General features: G+C 41.4%; 1 protein-coding gene across 3 annotated transcripts; it reads left to right on the forward strand.

Moving 5' to 3' along the window:
• The first annotated feature begins 2,959 nt into the window (after nucleotides 1-2,959).
• PM20D1 (peptidase M20 domain containing 1) lies at nucleotides 2,960-15,337 on the forward strand. 3 transcript variants are annotated; one of them, XM_075054985.1, is made up of 13 exons: nucleotides 2,960-3,199; nucleotides 4,625-4,711; nucleotides 5,309-5,541; nucleotides 6,982-7,068; nucleotides 7,869-8,002; nucleotides 8,445-8,564; nucleotides 9,342-9,417; nucleotides 9,652-9,713; nucleotides 9,966-10,044; nucleotides 11,112-11,183; nucleotides 11,791-11,959; nucleotides 12,673-12,772; nucleotides 13,605-15,337. In XM_075054985.1, the coding sequence occupies exons 1-13, from the start codon at nucleotides 2,992-2,994 to the stop codon at nucleotides 13,732-13,734; spliced, it is 1,557 nt and encodes a 518-aa protein (XP_074911086.1). In that variant the 5' UTR covers nucleotides 2,960-2,991; the 3' UTR covers nucleotides 13,735-15,337. The 3 variants fall into 3 exon arrangements, with proteins under 3 accessions (XP_074911086.1, XP_074911087.1, XP_074911088.1); XM_075054987.1 differs by lacking the exon at nucleotides 2,960-3,199 and adding an exon at nucleotides 3,557-3,633; XM_075054986.1 differs by lacking the exon at nucleotides 4,625-4,711.
• Nucleotides 15,338-17,673: the final 2,336 nt, after the last annotated feature.

The following is a 17,673-nucleotide window of genomic DNA, read 5'->3' on the forward strand; positions in this document are numbered from 1 at the left end:
CTGCCTGTCCAGTGGGTTGAGTGTGTGTTCAAAAGACCCGGGGTCCAGTTCAAATCCCCTCTGAAGTTTTTTAGGGATCTTTCTACTGACTGAATGGTGTTTCAGATAAGGCTCTTAGACTGTGAAAGGCATGAAAGCATTAATCCCAGGGCATTCTGACTCTTCCCATCTTCTTGTTGACTGGAGCAACTAAACGATTTAGACTAGAACATGGATGAGTGCTTTGGGGAAAGATGTTTTTCCCAAATCATTTTGATCACAAGTAGCAAATTCTAGGGAAAGGGAAGGAAGCCCTTTCTGCACACTTTTCATGATGCCATCGATCCACAGCAGTAAAACTGAAATTTGAGTGTATTTTATGCCTGCAACTAAGGAACAGCCCATGTGACACCCTGTGCTATGCAGGGCTTCTGGTGACAAGCTCTCAAATGGTCACTTGTGCAGCAAAAGAAAACTCTTGTATAGTATGTGATATTTCCACAACAATTGTCTACTACATGTTTGATGATTTTCACTAAAATTCACCACAGACTGATGCTACCAGGACCATCTACCTCTCAGGCAAACAAGCTTGCCTCACTAACCCAGAGACAGACAGCTGAGATCTTAATAATTTCTAAAAATCTGACATTCTTTTATATTTGAGTGATGCTAATAACAACTGCTATTTTAGTTTCCTTTTCCGATGCCTTCCGTTCTTACCCGGTGCTGATGTTGTGACAGTAATGACAAGATGACAATATTTCTTCAGTGCATTTCAACCTCAAATATGGCTTTTATGAAAATAAGGTTATAAAAAAAATAAGATAAAGACACATACTGGTATGTCTTCAATTGCAATGAAAACAATTTCTTTTGTTTGAATTTCAAGTCTTCCTACAAAGTATTTCCAGCACTGGGATAAAATGCAAGAGTCAACAAGAAAAACAGAACAGTAATGGAAGAAAAAGTGAACAGTCTGTTATCTTTCCATGACTGCAAAAAATAAAGAGTGGCCTTAATAATGAAAGTAGATTATATTTTTAAAAGTTATTTCTATTTTATTACTCTAAGATATTAAAAATATTAGCAAGCTTTAATGTACAGTTTTGAAGTACATACTCATTATTGAGCTGATTCACTAGCAGATTGCTAGGAGGCTTTCTGGGGAGAGAAAGTGGGGCTTTCCTACAGCTCCCAGATGTCTCATTTTTAAGGAAAATAGAGCTTCATGAACCATCACAGCTAGACAACCATTAAAGAAAACAACATCAAGACCCTGCCAGTTTGGTTTTATGTAACACCTCATTAACTAAGTCACCATTTCTCTACCTCAGTTTCTGATTATGTGGTGCAGGAGAGAGTAATAAAACCAAAGGAGGTTAGTTTCCAAAAGGAAAAACCCACTAACTAATGGTTATTACTTATTTTAATCTTAGACAGCAGTGATTTTTCCAGAACCATGTATAGCTTGTTCTATAAGGTAAAATCAAGAGATTAATTCTCTTAAATTATCTTTGAGGATGATTACTCATGGTCTTTTGTTACTGCCTGAGTGCTTCTTTTACTTGCTCATTTGAAAAAAAGCAACAAAGAAATTGGTGCAATGGAACAAGAAACTATCCTACAGTAGCTAATCAGTATTTCTGTATCTCTGAGGTGGCATCATGTTAAATGAGGAAAATTCCAATTTCCAGTTCTTCATTCAGGGTTAATTACAGGAGGCTGATTTCACAGTCTCAGGGGCCAACAGGCCAAACACAGGAAGCCTCAGAGCAACAGACTTTGTATAAAAATAGACTGTATTTCTTGAAGTTCCTACAAGCATAATGGATGGGATGTCAAGAGAGACGGCTTGAAAGTAGCAGCAGTGACTATATGCTCTCCGATTCTGATGACCCAGGAAGAAGAATACCTCATTTCTGCAGCCGTGGGCCAATTCTGGCAATAAATGTAACATCAGTGGGCAAATGGCATTGCTGGAGGCCAGCTCAAAGTCTTAATTTCCAAGTGCCCAGGCAAGAGAATTAGGGAAGCTCAAATTCACGCTGGGGTAGAAAAGTTTTAATTTCCAGTGTCCCTTTATTGCTTTTAAAGTAACAGTGATGTTGATGTGTAATGGCTCTGAAGCCTTACTTGATAAATGCATGATGTATAACCAGCTCAGAAATGTTTGTAATTTATTTAATTTAATATTGGTTTTGTTCTTTTTTGATAATAAAGAATGTGTGAACAATCATCCGCTGCTTCTGCTGATTCGAGAGCAGGCTTTCCATGGCAGCTCCCATCCAGTATCAAGCATCTCGGGACAGTTTATGCCATGGGAAGATGGGATAAATCTTCAAATTCAGTACAAGACAGCTGTAAAGAAGGGAAGAACAGTTTTTCCATCGTGCTCCCTGGTGAAACCAGGCAAGAAGCAATGTATTTTGAAAGCCAGGCCGATTTAAACCCTGTCAGGAGTGGGGCTGGCACACCCGAGGGCACACCACCGTGCCCGACTCAGGCCCGTCCCTCAGCCTGGTCCTCACCGGCATCCTCCTGCCCAACTTGGGGCTCTCACTGAACCTGGAGGTGGTTATTCCCCACGGGCGTCCCTTTTCCCTCCAAGGGCCCCCGCATTTTGGGAGCAGCATCCTGAGTCCCAGCGCTCTTGGCCTTCCAGCGCGCTCCAGGCCCAAGCCAGGGTGAGGGGACATTCCCATTACTACCTGCTGCTGTGGGTACCAGACACAGTTCGCCACAGCTCCTAAACGTCCCCTCGGGATAAGGAACATGCGATTTCCCGAAGAGGAGAGAGAGAACCGAAGCGCCCGCCCACCTTCCCGCCCGCCGCCATTTCGAACGTGCCTCGGCGCAGAACTACAACTCCCGTGAGCACTCGCGGTGGGGGGCGGGCTCAAGCCGCCCATTGGCCACCCTCTCGGGCAGGTGCGTGACGATTGGCGTTCGGCTACGCCCGTCCGTTCCTCAGCGGGGCGGGCGGCAGCGGCGGCCCGAAGTCCGCCGGGGATGGCGGGCGGGAGCGGGCGGCGGTGGCGGGTGGCGGCGTGGGCCGCGGGCCTGGGGCTGTGCGCGGTGTTGCTGGCGCTGGTGGCCGCCGTGCTGCTCCGCGCTTACCTCCTGCGCTCCCCGGCGATCCCGCGGCTGTGGGCGAGGCGCGGCGGCACCGTCTCCTTCAGTGCCGGCGAGAGGCTGGAGCTCAAGGAGGCGCTGCGAGGTGAGGGGGCCCGGCGGGCCGCCCTGGCTGGCCCCGTTCTGCCGGCCCACCGGGCCTCCTCGGGGGCCTGCAGCCTGTGTGCCCCTCTTCCAGCCCCGGGTCAGGGGTTGTTGTCGGCCCCCTGTTTCCCCGGCGTCGCGGCTGGGCCGTTCCGAGCTCGCCCTGGGGCTTGTGGCGGCTCTCTCCGCAGGGAGAGAGGTCGGCGTCAGGGGGCCGGCTGTGGGGCACGGGTGGGAACGGGGACACCACTGAAGAGGGACAGTTCCTCAGGTGCTTTCCCCTTGGAGGAAACCGGTTGTTTGTTCTCCTAAAGCCAGCTTTCTTCCTGTGTTGATTTTCTTCAGTGTTTCCCTCTCACACCCGCAGAAGGCTCCAGGCACCCCGTGACTGCGTTTGCTAGGCGTCTTTTTGTCCACTGGATAAATCATTGTCAGGTTGTTTTTTCTTTCTTGCTGGCTGAAACCTTGCACACTGCTTCACTGCAGGCAGCCTGTCTGTAACAAGGGTGTGTTTGTGCTCTCTGACATAGTCTTCTGCAGAAGCCTTTGAGGCTATTTGGATCTCATGAGGTTGGCAGTTTGCAGGAAACCACAATCTGGCATGAACCAATAGTCGTGGACTGTTCACGACTCAGTAGGAGTTGGGTTCTTGTAAATCTCATACGTTGCTGGCGTGTAAGATTTATTGCCTAGAAAATTGTGTTTACATACGTTTTTAATGGGAAAATGCAGGGATACAAAAGATATTTATTTTTGTGTTTCTTCTTGAATAACACGACCTTGAAAAGAATTTGTAACCTCACTTGACAGATAGTTTTAGGAAAGGCAGCTGTGATTGGGACTAAGTTATACCAGTGTTTTGCATGACAGTCGCTGGATGTTGAAGAGCAGCCTTGTCTGACCCTGTTTAAATGACAGAGCAGACTAGAAGGACCAACAAAAGACCTGTCTGTTTATATGTCTTAATAGGTTGGAGCAGTATGAAAGAAGGTGTTATAAACAATCTTGCCATCACAACCTTGACTTACTATTGAAAAAGAACCTTGAACTGCCAACTAAGCTGCCTGCTTAGCTGCCAGAAGTTTATGACTATGAGGAATCAGGTCACCCGAGCAAAATGCAGCTCCTTCTGGACAGTGGCATTTCTAACAATATCATTCAACACTTTAGGCTTAAAAATGGAATTGAAGTATCTAGAGGAATACCTTGGCTGAAACTGGGAGGAAATACTGGTGTGCTGCATGCGCACAGCTCAGCTGGAATACATCAGTCTTTTTGGATAGTGGCAGCTCTTGCTATCTGTGAAATAATCTTTAAAGCCTGGAAAATATTCAGGAACATAAATACTTTCCCCTTTGAAATGCAATTCAAGTATTGTTTGACTGATTGCAGTGTCGAATGATTTCTGTTTTGTATTTCATTGAAGGTGCTATTAAAATCCCAACTGTTTCCGTATCTCCAGAGGACTTTAATACAACTGCCATGGCAGAATTTGGGAATTACATTCAGAAAGGTACTGAACTTTCATTATTAGCAATCTCTGCTGCTCAATTTTATTTTTGTAAACAAATTGAAGAGAATATATGGTTCTTGAGTGTAATGGAACAGATTTTTATTTTGTTTTTTCCTCAGGAAAGGACTGGCAAAATGGCATACATAAGTCACCTCTGCAACAGTGTACTTTGGTGTAGCAATGGCCAAAGCTAGAAAAGACAAGGTTCCAATGTCTTTTTGCAGTGGTGGTTTTTGGTCCTCAAGCTGGTTAAATGACTTTGCCATTAAAAAGAAAAAAAAGAGGAAGACTACCCCTGCTTCAGCCTACTTTTTTGGCAGTCCTGTCATTGCTACCTACAAAACAGCTGCAGCACTGGTGAACAACAATTCCTGGTTTTGCTTAGGAAAGTCTTAAATACAAAGTGAGGTGGATTGGTAGAAGTATGAGAACGAAGCTGCACATCTGCTTCCTGAAGGAAATTTGTTGCGGTCAGTCTTATTTACAGTGCTCCCATTGAGGCTAAATAGGTGACTATTCTATGGAGTGTATAATGATAAAATCGGACGTTATTGTTAATTTTTCTTTTTCACTTGTTTTTAATTTTTTTCTTAACAGTCTTCCCGGCTGTATTTTCTTCAAAGTTCATTCAACATGAAATTGTTGGGAAATACAGCCATCTCTTTACTGTTCAGGGTTCTAACCCTGAAATGATGCCCTATATGCTGCTTGCACACATGGATGTTGTGCCTGCTCCCCCAGAGGGCTGGGATTTCCCTCCTTTCTCAGCTGCAGAGCATGAAGGTTTCATCTATGGACGAGGAACGCTGGATAACAAAAACTCTGCCATAGTACGTCATCTTGGTAATATCATTTCGGAGAGATGCAAAGCTTGAAAAAGGCAGATTGGAGGAATCTATTCTCTTGAAATTTACTGTATTGTCTCTCTTGCCCCTCTTTAAATGCAGGATGTTAGTGATAAATGCCTAAGCCCTGCAGTTTTCTCCCAACTTTTCCTAGAGAAGAAGCAGAGTGTTCTTTTGTCACTGAAGAAAGCAGAGTTAAAGCTCTTGGAAGATACAGAAAAACATATTCACAGATGCAAATGTATTTGGTTAAATGACATATTTAAATTTGATGTCAGATGCTGTGTTTGAAATCAGGGATAGACCTTTTACTTTTTCCCAGGTGTCACGTGGGCATTCAAAGCCAAACTTGGCCCTTTGAAAAGACTTGAGTTTCAAAATAAACAATGTTTATTTAATATTACAGTCAGATAACCTTGTATCTTTTATCTAGTCTGTGGCAGAACAAAGAGCTGTTGTACTAAGTACATTTGGGAGGAATAAAGTACAAAAAAGATTGATCTGTGAAGGATTTCTTATTTGGGAAAAGGTTGGTGGAAAAATTAATAAGGAAAATAGTCCTTTGTGACTTGCAAAGATTACTACCATGACAGCCCTGTATTTAAATTTAAACAGCTGTTTAGCAAACCAGTGTCACAGGTGCTGTGACTGCTTATTGTGGCATAGGCCATACTCCTATAAAGTTTATTCAGGTTGTTTAATCATCAATCTCAAAGCCTTGCAACTTAGAACTTTGTTTTGGTGCTTCCTTCTACTGTGAACTGCACAAGTAACTCCACAAATGGACAATAAAAATCAGCAATTTCAGTGAACACTGCAAAAATGGGTGCTGACAAGGTAGAAGCGATACAATTTCTCCTAATGTAAAAAATTAACTAGCTTAAATTGAAAAAACAGGTGAGATGGAATAATATAGCAAATGGTAGATTTCATTTCTCATTCTTCAGATTAAGTTTGTCATTCTTCTGTTTCTGTCATCTTAGCATTTTTGTACAAAATATACTGCTCATTAAAATAAATGGATTTGGTAGCTCAAGTCAGAGCCAAACTGTGTGTAGGATAGGCAGTTTAAAGGAACAGTGAATTCCTTGGATAATTGTAACTGTTGTGCTTCCTGTGCAGTTTGTCACTGACTTCATCAGTAGCAAGAACAAGCCTATACTGTATTTTGTGTATGTACACTGACACTGTGTAGCACACTAAGTCTTAAGCATTATTGATCAAAAAAACAGCGTGTTTTCCAGAGAATACGAATATCATCAGTAGGAGCTGTAGAAATAAAAGCTTAACTGTGAACAGGACAAAGTCTCCTTAAAGGCTGTGGATGCATCACATTTCTTTCACGTTACATTGCATTCTTTTACATTTATTCTTCTTACTAACACACAAAAGTAGTACAATACATTCTGCTTTTTTTTTCTGCAGGGTATTCTGCAAGCTCTAGAATTTTTGCTGAAAAGACATTACAGACCACGCAGATCTTTCTATGTTGGTATTGGACATGATGAAGAGGTATTTTCTTTCATTTCATCAAAATAATGAGTTGCTTGCATTGTTCGTGTATGTAGCAAGGCTTAATTTTTAAACATTGTTTAGCTAGAAAGTCTTTCCTGTTTTTCTTGGTTATGTGGGTAGATACTGTGTCAGGCACGTGGTGATAGTTATATATTGATTGTTTGGCTTTAAATTACATTGACAAAGGGTTTGGTGCGATGAGCAAAGGGAAAAGAACACAGTAGAATGTTAGTTCAGATTCTTTTCTGCATGAAAGGTGCAGCAGGAGTTGTGTTTTGGACTATAGTACATGAAAACCTGGCTTAAGATTTACCCAGCTGTTCCAAATGATCAGGAAGAGCTGACAAAAATGTTCCACTTTTGTTGTGGGTATGCTCACTAGTAAAAGGTACAAAGACTGATGAGGTGGTTTTGTTTATTAATTTTCAAAATATAAAGACAAAGAATTGTTAATAGTTAAAATGAATACCTCTTTAAAATGACTAATCTGTGGAGCTTAAAGCTCTGAGATACCATTGTGTCCAAGACCTAGTAGGATTCAAAGTAACGTTCAGTGACTTGTGAATGAGAACATTCCTCAGTGTGAATATAAATTCATCTGCTACTAGGCTGTTAACAATCTCCAATGAATTTTGCTAGGAAGAATCTTTTATTGACAGGTTGCTCTAGAGCTGTTCACTAGGGAATTTCTTGCGTTCTTCGCACTGTAGCACTGATCGCTGTGAACAGCAAGATGTTTTCCAGAATTCTTCCCAATGGCATAGCTTAATCTGATCAGTTCCTCTGGATTCTCACAGGTGTTTGGTCGGAAGGGAGCAATGAAGATTGCAGCTCTGTTGGAAGCTAGAGAAGTGAAACTCTCCTTCTTACTAGATGAGGGAAGCGCAATACTAGATGGCATCATTGCGGGCGTGAAGAAGCCAGTAGCTGTGTAAGAGAGAATGCAATTGACCATGATGAAAGTGATCCATTTTCAGTAATTAATTTGTGGGAAATGACCTTGCTAATGTCAGTAAAATATGTTTTCAAGGCATGTGGCAGTGTTCGTGTTGCTAAAGCTACAGCAGTGGCACAAAGTGCAAGCAAAGGACCTTCAGCATTTGCTTGCCATCCATCACAGCTGTGCTGACAAAAGCAGAATGTTCCACTTAGCTAGTGCAAGCATGTTAATTTTATGCTGTAGAGTCTGCTCACTGGAGAAGCAGCCAAGACATCAGTACTCCAAACATCTAAAGATTGTGTTAAGGATTTGTTGTTGCTGCTTCTCTGGTGTTTTTTATGATACTAAAAATAGGCAGAGTAGTTCATTTTACCTATAGTGGGTGCATGTGTTTGGAGTTGCATTAATGTTTTACTTATTTATCATTGACCAGAATTGCTGTCACAGAAAAGGGTTCATTAACACTGAACTTCACTGTGGAAAAAGAGCCAGGACATTCATCCTTTCCTCCTAAGGAGACAAGTATTGGCATTCTTGCAGCAGCGATGTCCAGGTGAGAGCTGCGCTGTCGTCTGACATCAAAGACGGTCAAGCAGACTCCTAAGTCACTGATACGTGACTTTCTTTTTTAATATTTGTATTTATAGTATTTTGCAATTCCCTTTATATATTTGAAATTGAAATTTGTAGTGCACTTTGAAGGGCAGAAATGCAATCCCCAGCAACGGGACAATTGCCAAGTGTCTGAAGTGTCTTTTCACTTCAACTGTTCCTAGTGTTAGTTGATTCTTTACAACCAAGACAATTGCTGCGTCATTATGTCTACCATAATTTACTTTGTGGTGATAGAGATTGCTTTGATTGGGTTGCAGAATTTCTCTGGAATTTATTCTTGTGCATACCTGCTACCTCTAGCTGGTAATTATCCAAGCCAGTAAACATGGTGTAAAGTCAGAATGTGACTGGGTAAATCTTCATTACCTCTCTGTGTAGGTATCAAATTGGCTAATAAATACGTATTTTAGAAAAACTTAATATGTCCAGATATGATGGAATTTGGTGTGATATTTTTCTAGATTTCTGTGTATTCTTTACAAGAGTCAGGCTTTTGGATTTTTTCAGCTGTTCTTGAAAGAAAGCCTTTGCATGTGACTGGCATGCTCAGAAATCTGTCGTGGAGGTGTGCTCACAGATATACTTACCAGGAGAGGAAAGTGTGATTGCATCTCAAATACATGGATACATTTCAGAAATCAAATTCCTATCAACCTTCTGGAGCAATAATAGTCAGAGATTTTTTAAATTTCAAGTGTTGATTGCTTTGCTGTAGACTGGAGCAGAATCCTTTGCGCAATCTGTTTGGCCATGGACCAGAACTCATGACTGTGGAGCACCTTGCATCAGAGGTGAGGAAAGAACTATGATTTCATTCTCAGATTTTCATATTAGTAAGTGAAGAGTAACCCAGCATATGAATTTAGAGCATAGTTACGTAGTTCCTGGAAAGGTGAAGACTTGAGCTGGCCTTTCTCCCAGTTAACTGTTTCTGCTAGAATTGTTTCAACCATAGCCAAGTGACTACACTGTCTTCTCAAAAAAATAGGAACTTTCTGATTTGTGGTTTTGTTTCTTCCACTTAGTTCAGGTTTCCTCTCAATCTCATCATGAGCAATCTATGGCTGTTTTCACCTATTGTCAGCAGGTAAGAAAATACATCCTTGATGACCATTCCCAGCCTCTCGCCCTTAAAAGATGAAGACCACTGGCCATTTCTAGTCTTCCCAGGAAATCAGTTATACCATTTCATAGTTTAGACAATGTCAGTGCTTTACCATTAATAACCACTTTGTTAATTGAATAGGCCATCATTCAGCTTATTGCCTATGTAATTGTGGTGCTTATGTTTTATCAATATTACTATTTTTGAAATTTTTTTTTTTTTCTTTTTTGTAAGAGTTCTTGCCTGGAAACCTTCCACCAATGCTTTGATTCGAACTACTACAGCAGTCACGATGTTTAATGCAGGAATCAAGGTAGCTTCATTTTGATTTTTCTCCATGTAGTACGATGAGACAATTAGGATGTTTGCTTTCCAACTATTTATATCCAGTTATGAGATGAGTACAGGCCCTGGTGTTAGACCCTGTGTGGTGTCACCACCAGTCTCATTTTTACTTTAGATTTTGGGTTTAGCTAAAGTTGAAAACTTTCAGAAGTATCTGATCTCTGTCACAAAAAGATCTCTGTAAACCAGCGTTAAGATTGTTTATATTAGGATGGACAAGAAAGAGAGTTTTCTGTGTAATCATACAAAGTATCAATGACTGTATTTGAAACTGTCACAGTTGTAAACACTTCCCTAGCCCAGATGGGGTCTTGCATTTGTGAGAACAAGTCTGGCATTTACCTTCATTCAAGTAACATTAGTGTGCACCTTGGACTGAGAGATAACAGGTTCTGGCTGATACAGCCAGATCTTGCCTTGATAAGGAGGTGTAGCTATCCAAAAATATTGTAGCCCTGGAAAATAAACAAGCTGTTTGGTGTGTCCCTGAAAAAAATCTGTTACTGAAAGGCATCACTGGACAAGAAAACAAGATGCAGTGGCTGAACAGTGACACTGAGTGGCCAGGAGAGAAGTGACACCCTGGTTTCTTGTTTAACAAAATTATAAATACTCATTCTGTAGAAAAGAGGAGTTACGTGTGTTCAGTAACATCGTTTGTTAAGTGACTTACATACTTGGGGAAAAGTAATACGACAATGAGGTAAAAATATTGCTTAAAAAAACCAACAAACTTTCAGAGTTTGTCAATATAAAGTTTCTGAAGGGAGAGGGCTTATCTCAAGAAGAAAACTTCTATATAACAGCTAACTTCATTTTTGTTGAATTGATGAATATTTCTTTGTGTAGTTATCTGCATTCTAGATGAGATTTATGGTATTTTAACACAGAGTACAGAAAGAGATATCACACTCAGTGGAGATGGTGAAGCATTAGTCTGAGGCCTGGAGTTGTTTGAGCAGTTTCTGAGTTTTCAGTTGGCATTTTAATCTGTTTTTATCTTCCTTTTAAATTTTGGTCCTTCATTTTTTCTAGATCAATGTCATCCCATCTTCTGCAAAAGCAACCGTGAACTTCCGGATCCACTCTGCAGAGAAGGCCACTGAGGTACTTACTGTACCCCCAGATGCGAGGCTGTTCTCCACCTCTTTCTGAGCAGAGTGGCACTGGGCCATTTGTGGCAGCAGATCTGTTCTGTAAGAATACTCTTTTCGTCTCTCCCTGTATTCATACAAGCAGTAGAAGGGGAAGATTTGGGAATTGCTCCTTTATGGAGACTGTTAGAAACACAGCTTATCTCAAGTCTTTTCTTCTCCTTTGAGATGGATTGCAAAGTGCATTGTTTACTATGGCTTCTTGAATGTGGAGCAGAGCAAGAGGCAGACCAAACTTGCAAGTGTGCGTTGCAGTTGCATCGAGCAGATTTCAGAAGTCTTTTTGTGCCAAAGAGCACACGGATCGTATGTGATTATGGAATGGAAGCGTTAAGGTTTGTGACCTGTGAGAATATGGCCATCCACTGAATAAGAGGAAGAGAGACTGCCACACTGTTTCAGTCCTAACTATCCATCTGTGTTTGCAGCCACAGTTGGCAGATCATGGACAAATGTTTTCTGGAAAGTGGAACATTTGCTGATATCTAGAAGGGATGTGCTCTCTTTTTTTTTTTTTTTTTTTTTTTTTTTCTTATTTAATCTCTATGTTTTACCCATAGGTACTAGAGATAGTTAGAAACACAGTTGCTGATGACAGAGTGAAGATTGATGTAGTAGAGGCCTTTGACCCACTCCCCATCAGTCCTTGGAATGACCAGACATTTGGAGTCCATATTTTTCAAAGAACCATTCTGGATACTTTCCCAGATGTTGACAGTGTAGTCCCAGGTAACAGTAAGCACGTGATGATTATTGTTTCCTCTCCAGCTTCCGCCCTGCTTTTCTCTCCCCCATCCCCCAATATTGACTTGTTTCCATTTTCTGTGTACTTCTCCACCCCAGCTGTTAACTGCTGGAAACAGCTGTTTTTTCCTCTTTTTATTCCATTCCCTCTTTATGTTTTAAAAGTTTTAATGTTGTTTTTTAGTAGTGGAAGTAAAAAAGCAAACAGGAAACTGACAGAAACAATGAGCCTTGAATTTGACTCTTTGCACATACAAAGGAATCTCTTCAGGGAAGAAAGGAATTGTGAGGGAGAGTAGGAGGTCTTCTTGCTTTAGCTCTTCTTTTATTGTTTTCATAGCTGGCAAAGCCATTGCTGCTTTTCTGTATTGTTCCTTATGATCCCAGCCCCTTCCCTTTCTCGCAGCTCCTTCTTAGTTCTGTACTGTTTGTTGGACTGCAGTTTTAAGGTTAAACTTTTGTGGAGGCTGAGTATCATGGCTGTTCTTAGAATGATTGAATTGTATGTTCAGCTCCTCCTGTTCATAGAGAGAATGTTCTTCCAGGATGTACCAATAAACTGTTTCCAGTGATTTTGCTTTTGTTGTAGCTAGAGGTTATATAGAACTGTTATCAGATGCCTTTCCTTTCTCCTGGGAAAAGTGTGGGTCATTAAATTGCTGCTTTCATGCAAAGTAAACCTGAGGTTTGTTTTCCAGGCACATGTATTGGAAACACAGACAGCAGGCATTTCACTAACGTCACAAATGCCATTTATCGATTTAACCCACTGCTCTTGAAATCAGATGATCTTCCCAGGTACTGTATTCTGGCTGCATGTGGGCAGATTTTTGGGATGGGGACAAAGAGAAAATCGATATGCGTTAGGCAGAAGAAGGAAACCCAACCTTGTATACCTTGGCGTGGTGGTGGTGTTGCCTCACATTCTGTTAGGCCACCCATTTCCTGCAGATTTGGGTGCTGCACAAATACGGGATGGTAATTACACTGGGAGAGTATTAGCCCTTACCCTTCTTTACTTCAAATGCATGCAAGACCTCATTTAGGTGTCCCATTTGGTAGTACACCAATGCTGTGAAGCTAACTGGATCCTTTATATAGTGCAGCAGTGTGAAAGGTGTTGTTCTGGTGGTTGGCCTTGTTTAAGAGATTTATCTGTATGTTTGGACACATGCCCCTCTGAATTTATTTGCTCTTTAAAGCTGGCAGTTAGGTTTCCTGGAGCAAAGTGATAACAAAGAACATCATCATGCAAGGGACTGTTTGTTTATTTAGCATATACTTGATTTGTCATTTTATTGAGGTGCAGATGATACAGGAGTAGAGTGTTCTTGTAACTGTACAGCACAGTGGCATAAATGGCCAAGAAATGGGCAGAGAGCTGGAATACTGTTTTTTCTTTTCCACATACACCGTGGACTTAGTTGTTGTGCTCTAAGCCTTAGAATCATTAAATTTGGTTGGCCTAAGGAACGGACATTGCAGTTACAGTACAGTATTTGTTGTATATTGCTATATTTTTATGTTGTGCATTGCTTTATGAAGTGAAAAGGCAAGTAAGGTGCTGGATGTATGCAGGTGGGTGGGTCACAAATACACACTGGAATGAAAAACATTCTTTTTCTTCCAGGATCCATGGGTTGAATGAGAGAATCTCAGTTGAGAATTATGAGAAACAGGTCGAGTTCCTCTTTCAGCTGATAAAGAACTGTGATACTGACAAGCTTCCGGAGCCTCACACAAACTCCCACGAGCTGTGAGAAACACACCAGAGACAAGCAGCTACTAAGGTGGACTCTGGGATAGCAGGGGTCTGGACTCAGTTGTGTGTTGCATATTGAGCTGCGTCTAGAATTTGGGTTTTGTATATTGTTGTTTATGTACAGATGGAAAAACTGCTGGTTGCTGCTTTAGGCAAATTTACAGTTTGCTGGAAAGTGATAAGAAACTGGGCAAAATACAACAAATGACCCTGATTTCTGTTCTTCTCTGGTCTGACATGCAGCCATTAATCTGATGGTATTAATTCTTTCAGCGCTTTCTTTAAGCCTTTGAAATTGGTAGGCACTTAAAAATCTAAGCTATAATCAGCAGTCACTCACCTATCAGTAAAAGAGGTGAATCTTCCTATGCGTGCTTTTGACAAACTCATTTTATACAGTTAATTGATTTTTCACAAATGATGTCTCTGTCAAAAGCTCACGTGAAAGGCTTGTGACAGGGCATAGGTTTCATGTAATTGGTAGAGTTACACTAAGAGTTTGTTGCACTGCTGCTTGGTATGGGCTTCTTCCCCAGGTGATGCTCTCAACCGGCATCAACGGTGCTCTCAACCAGTGTCAGTGTTAACTTGATACCGCTAAGTTCTCCCATACATGCACTGATTTCTGACTCTCTTTTAAAATATTGAGCTCCAGAAGTTCTAGCTATATTGCTTTAACTGATGTTGCCCTGATATCAAAGGTGCTGAAAACTTTTCCTCCTGTCTTCTCAGTGACTTTTTTCTTTTTCCCCTCTCTCAATCTTAGTTATGGCCCAGGGTATGTTGTGCAGCTGAGTGTCAGAATAAGGAATTGCAGCTTTAAATAAGAAACTAAATCAGTGTTGTCTGCTCATATATATTCTCTTTTCACTGAATCAGTTTCTATAGTGGATGTTTCTCTTTTGCTTCTCTGAGAACTTGATTATGAAAGATGGCAAAGCCATTCAGTTTCTTCCAGTTCAGTGGGAGCAGAAAGTCTTTGTTCCTTCACTGCCTATGCAAGCAGTTTTCACTTTACTGCAGCACTTCTGTTGACTCAGCTCTTTGGGAATCCTAGTGTAGACAGGCCATGGATGTTGATTCTATTTCATCTTGCACTTCTTGCACTAGCATGCCTATCTTTGTTAGCACTAAAGGGTTAAGCATTCTTTTGGCCTGATAGTCTCTTTACTTGGGTTTACTGTTATTAATTAAAGAAAGAAAGAATCAAGAACCAGATGTTAGCCACAGTAAAAACTGGGTGAAAGCTGCTTTGTTATACTGACATGCAGACTGTGCTGCAGGTACTAGTCCAACTCCTCCTTTTGCACTGTTGCAGAGATGTGTGTTTCCTTCAGAGTTTGAATTATACACTGGAATGGGTGGTTGTTCTGCTCTAAATTCATATTGTAAAATGTACTGGAATGTACAGGAAATACCCTGAAACGTATCCGGAAAAACAGCGATGGAACTGTGATTCCTATTCTTTCCGTTCACCTTTCTCTTTATTTATTTGCAGTCTGATCTTATCAGTATGGCCAATGGGCTAAAACTGTATCAATCTACTAAATAATTGAAACCAGATCAGCATTTTCATCTAATAAAACAAGGCATGCAGATTCTTTTCTGGTTATTATTTTGTCTTTTTATGTAACTGTATAATTGCAGTGAAGTCACTTCCACACCTGATTCTACACTAGAGCAAGTCATAAAGTTTCCATCAAAACAAATCCACAAATTTTCCTGCCTGCTTTAATCTTTGCACCCTCCCTGGTGCTCCCCTTTCTATACAAAATTAGCTAACACTGTTTGTGCATTGCTGGGTAGTAAATAGCTTGCATCTTTTACGGTTTATTGCTTTTTGTCTGTGTGCCCTAACGTCATTAATTTGTTTAGCCGCATGTCTATGGCTCTTTTGTGAAGGTGTCATTCCTCTTGCAAACTCCTGTTGCAGACACAGCAAAAGTGATGTGTCAGGATACAGCACAGAATAAAATACATTCCCGGGAGTGGGAGGTGGAGGAAAGTTTTGTTTGTTTTTTCTCTGGCAAATCTCTATAGACTGAGTCTAAAGCCTTCACTTTGACTATGGCAGTATGGGGTCAATATTGTTTAACATCTTCATTAATGACCTGGGTGATAGGACAGTGCATCCTCAGCAAATTTGCAGATGATGCAAAACTGGGAGGAATGGTTGACTCACCCAGTGGTTTTGCTGCCATTCAGAGAGACCGTGAAGGGCTGGAGAAATGGGAAAACAGGACCCTCATGAAGTTCACCAAAGGGAAGTGCAAAGTCCTGCACCTGGGGAGGGATAACCCCATGCTGGGGACTGGCTGGCTGAAAGGCAGCTTCGCAGAGAAGGTCAGAGAGGTCCTTCGTGTCGTCATTGAACACGAGCCAGTAACGTGCCTTGGAGGCAAAGAAGCCCAACAGCATCCTGGGTGTAAAAATTAGATGATGTCCTGAGATCCCTTCCAGTCTCAACTGTTCTGTGATTCTGTTGTAGGACACAGGTTGCCAAAATCCTAACTTGGGTCATGCTGCAGTGCCATGAAGGCAGTGTTGTGGAAGGAGGGATTTGTTGCCTCTTGTAATAACAAATGGTTCCTAAAGACATAAAGCATCCTTTATATTTTGTAATCTCCTGTCCCCAACCAAAAATCACTCATCTCTGTGTTTTGGTGAGGATTGTTTCTTTAATGAGCATTCATCTGAAAATTCATTTTGCTGCTGAAGGAAATGTGAAGGGCAAATAGTGCTGGGAAGACAGGGTTGGTTTTGGCAGGTACTGTGCAAATGTGTGCTGTGAGGTTTTGCTAATGCAGCTTGTTGCAGAGCCTCATTAAGTGCTGCTCATCAGCCAGTGCTGAAATCATGCAGTTCCTCTGCAGTGAGTAAATGTTCAACAGAGCTTTACTGCAACCTGATGCCACTAAACTGAAGTGCTTTAAACAGACTGTATCTTGCAGGATGCAATGGTGAAAAAGCACATTTCTCATCTCTGCCCATTTTTCCAGTCACTTCTGATAATTGTCTGTGCTTTTTTCTGTGCAGCAGCTTTGCCCTTCGTATTCTTAAGTCTCCTTATTTTATCATATTAGCTGCCATGTCATGCTTATCTGGCACAATTCTGAAGGGTTGCACAACGGTTTGGTATCTGCACACCTCTCCTGACAGAAGAGTTTTCTTTCCACCCTGTTTTACTGCTCCCATGAGATGTTTTCAGAGAATGTCTCTCATCTTGAGTGGTATTTGAAATCTTAGTGTCATCATGTAAATAACAGCGTAAGGATGATGCGCTGGGCTTTCCTGTTAAGATCGTATACAACTTCACGTTGTATGAGTAGTTACTTGATAATGCCAAGTATGTCATGAAAACACAAGATTAATAGCTCTGTTAGCTTTTTTTTTTTAATGAGTCACTGTGCTCTCAGCATGCACAGCAATTACTTCTGATTCATCAAAGAAGGAAAAGCTGATTTTCTGCTCTGAAGGCACATAACTTGGTGCCATACCTAATGGTGTTTTGAACGGTGTTTGTATTAGTCCAATTCCAGTGTGTTAACATGTTCCTGTGTTATATCCATAGCAAATTCCTTTCTTCCCCTGCTTTGTAGCCAAGTCTACAAAGCTGCCATTCTTCTGACAACAGTTACTCAAAGTAACATGTCTGTAAGTTGTCCAGCTGTAGCAGCCTGCTTGCTAGCAGACCACCTGATTTAGGGTCATGGCGGGCCTGCTACATGATGGAGAAAAGGTCACATTCCACACCTGCATTTCCTAAAGAAAGCTCTGTTGCTGGCCTCTATTTAAAAGCTCTTGGTTTATTTTCAGACCTGAGTGACCATGGAGAGTTCAGGCACGGAGCTGGAGGAGAATGCAGGAACAAGGTGTTTACAAAGTTGTTTCCTCCAGCCTTGCGTTTGACACTTGCATTCTTGGCTCCTCTTTTGCC

The sequence above is a fragment of the Buteo buteo genome, chromosome 23, assembly GCF_964188355.1.
Source record: "Buteo buteo chromosome 23, bButBut1.hap1.1, whole genome shotgun sequence".
Lineage (NCBI taxonomy): Eukaryota > Metazoa > Chordata > Aves > Accipitriformes > Accipitridae > Buteo > Buteo buteo.

Excerpts from the sequence above, each read along its gene's own strand:
- PM20D1 (XM_075054985.1), top strand. The coding sequence starts at position 2,992 with ATGGCGGGCGGGAGCGGGCGGCGGTGGCGGGTGGCGGCGTGGGCCGCG. Across the intron at positions 11,184-11,790 it reads CTGCAGAGAAGGCCACTGAG|GTACTAGAGATAGTTAGAAA; the intron begins GTACTTACTGTA and ends TTTTACCCATAG. Across the intron at positions 12,773-13,604 it reads AAATCAGATGATCTTCCCAG|GATCCATGGGTTGAATGAGA; the intron begins GTACTGTATTCT and ends TTTTTCTTCCAG.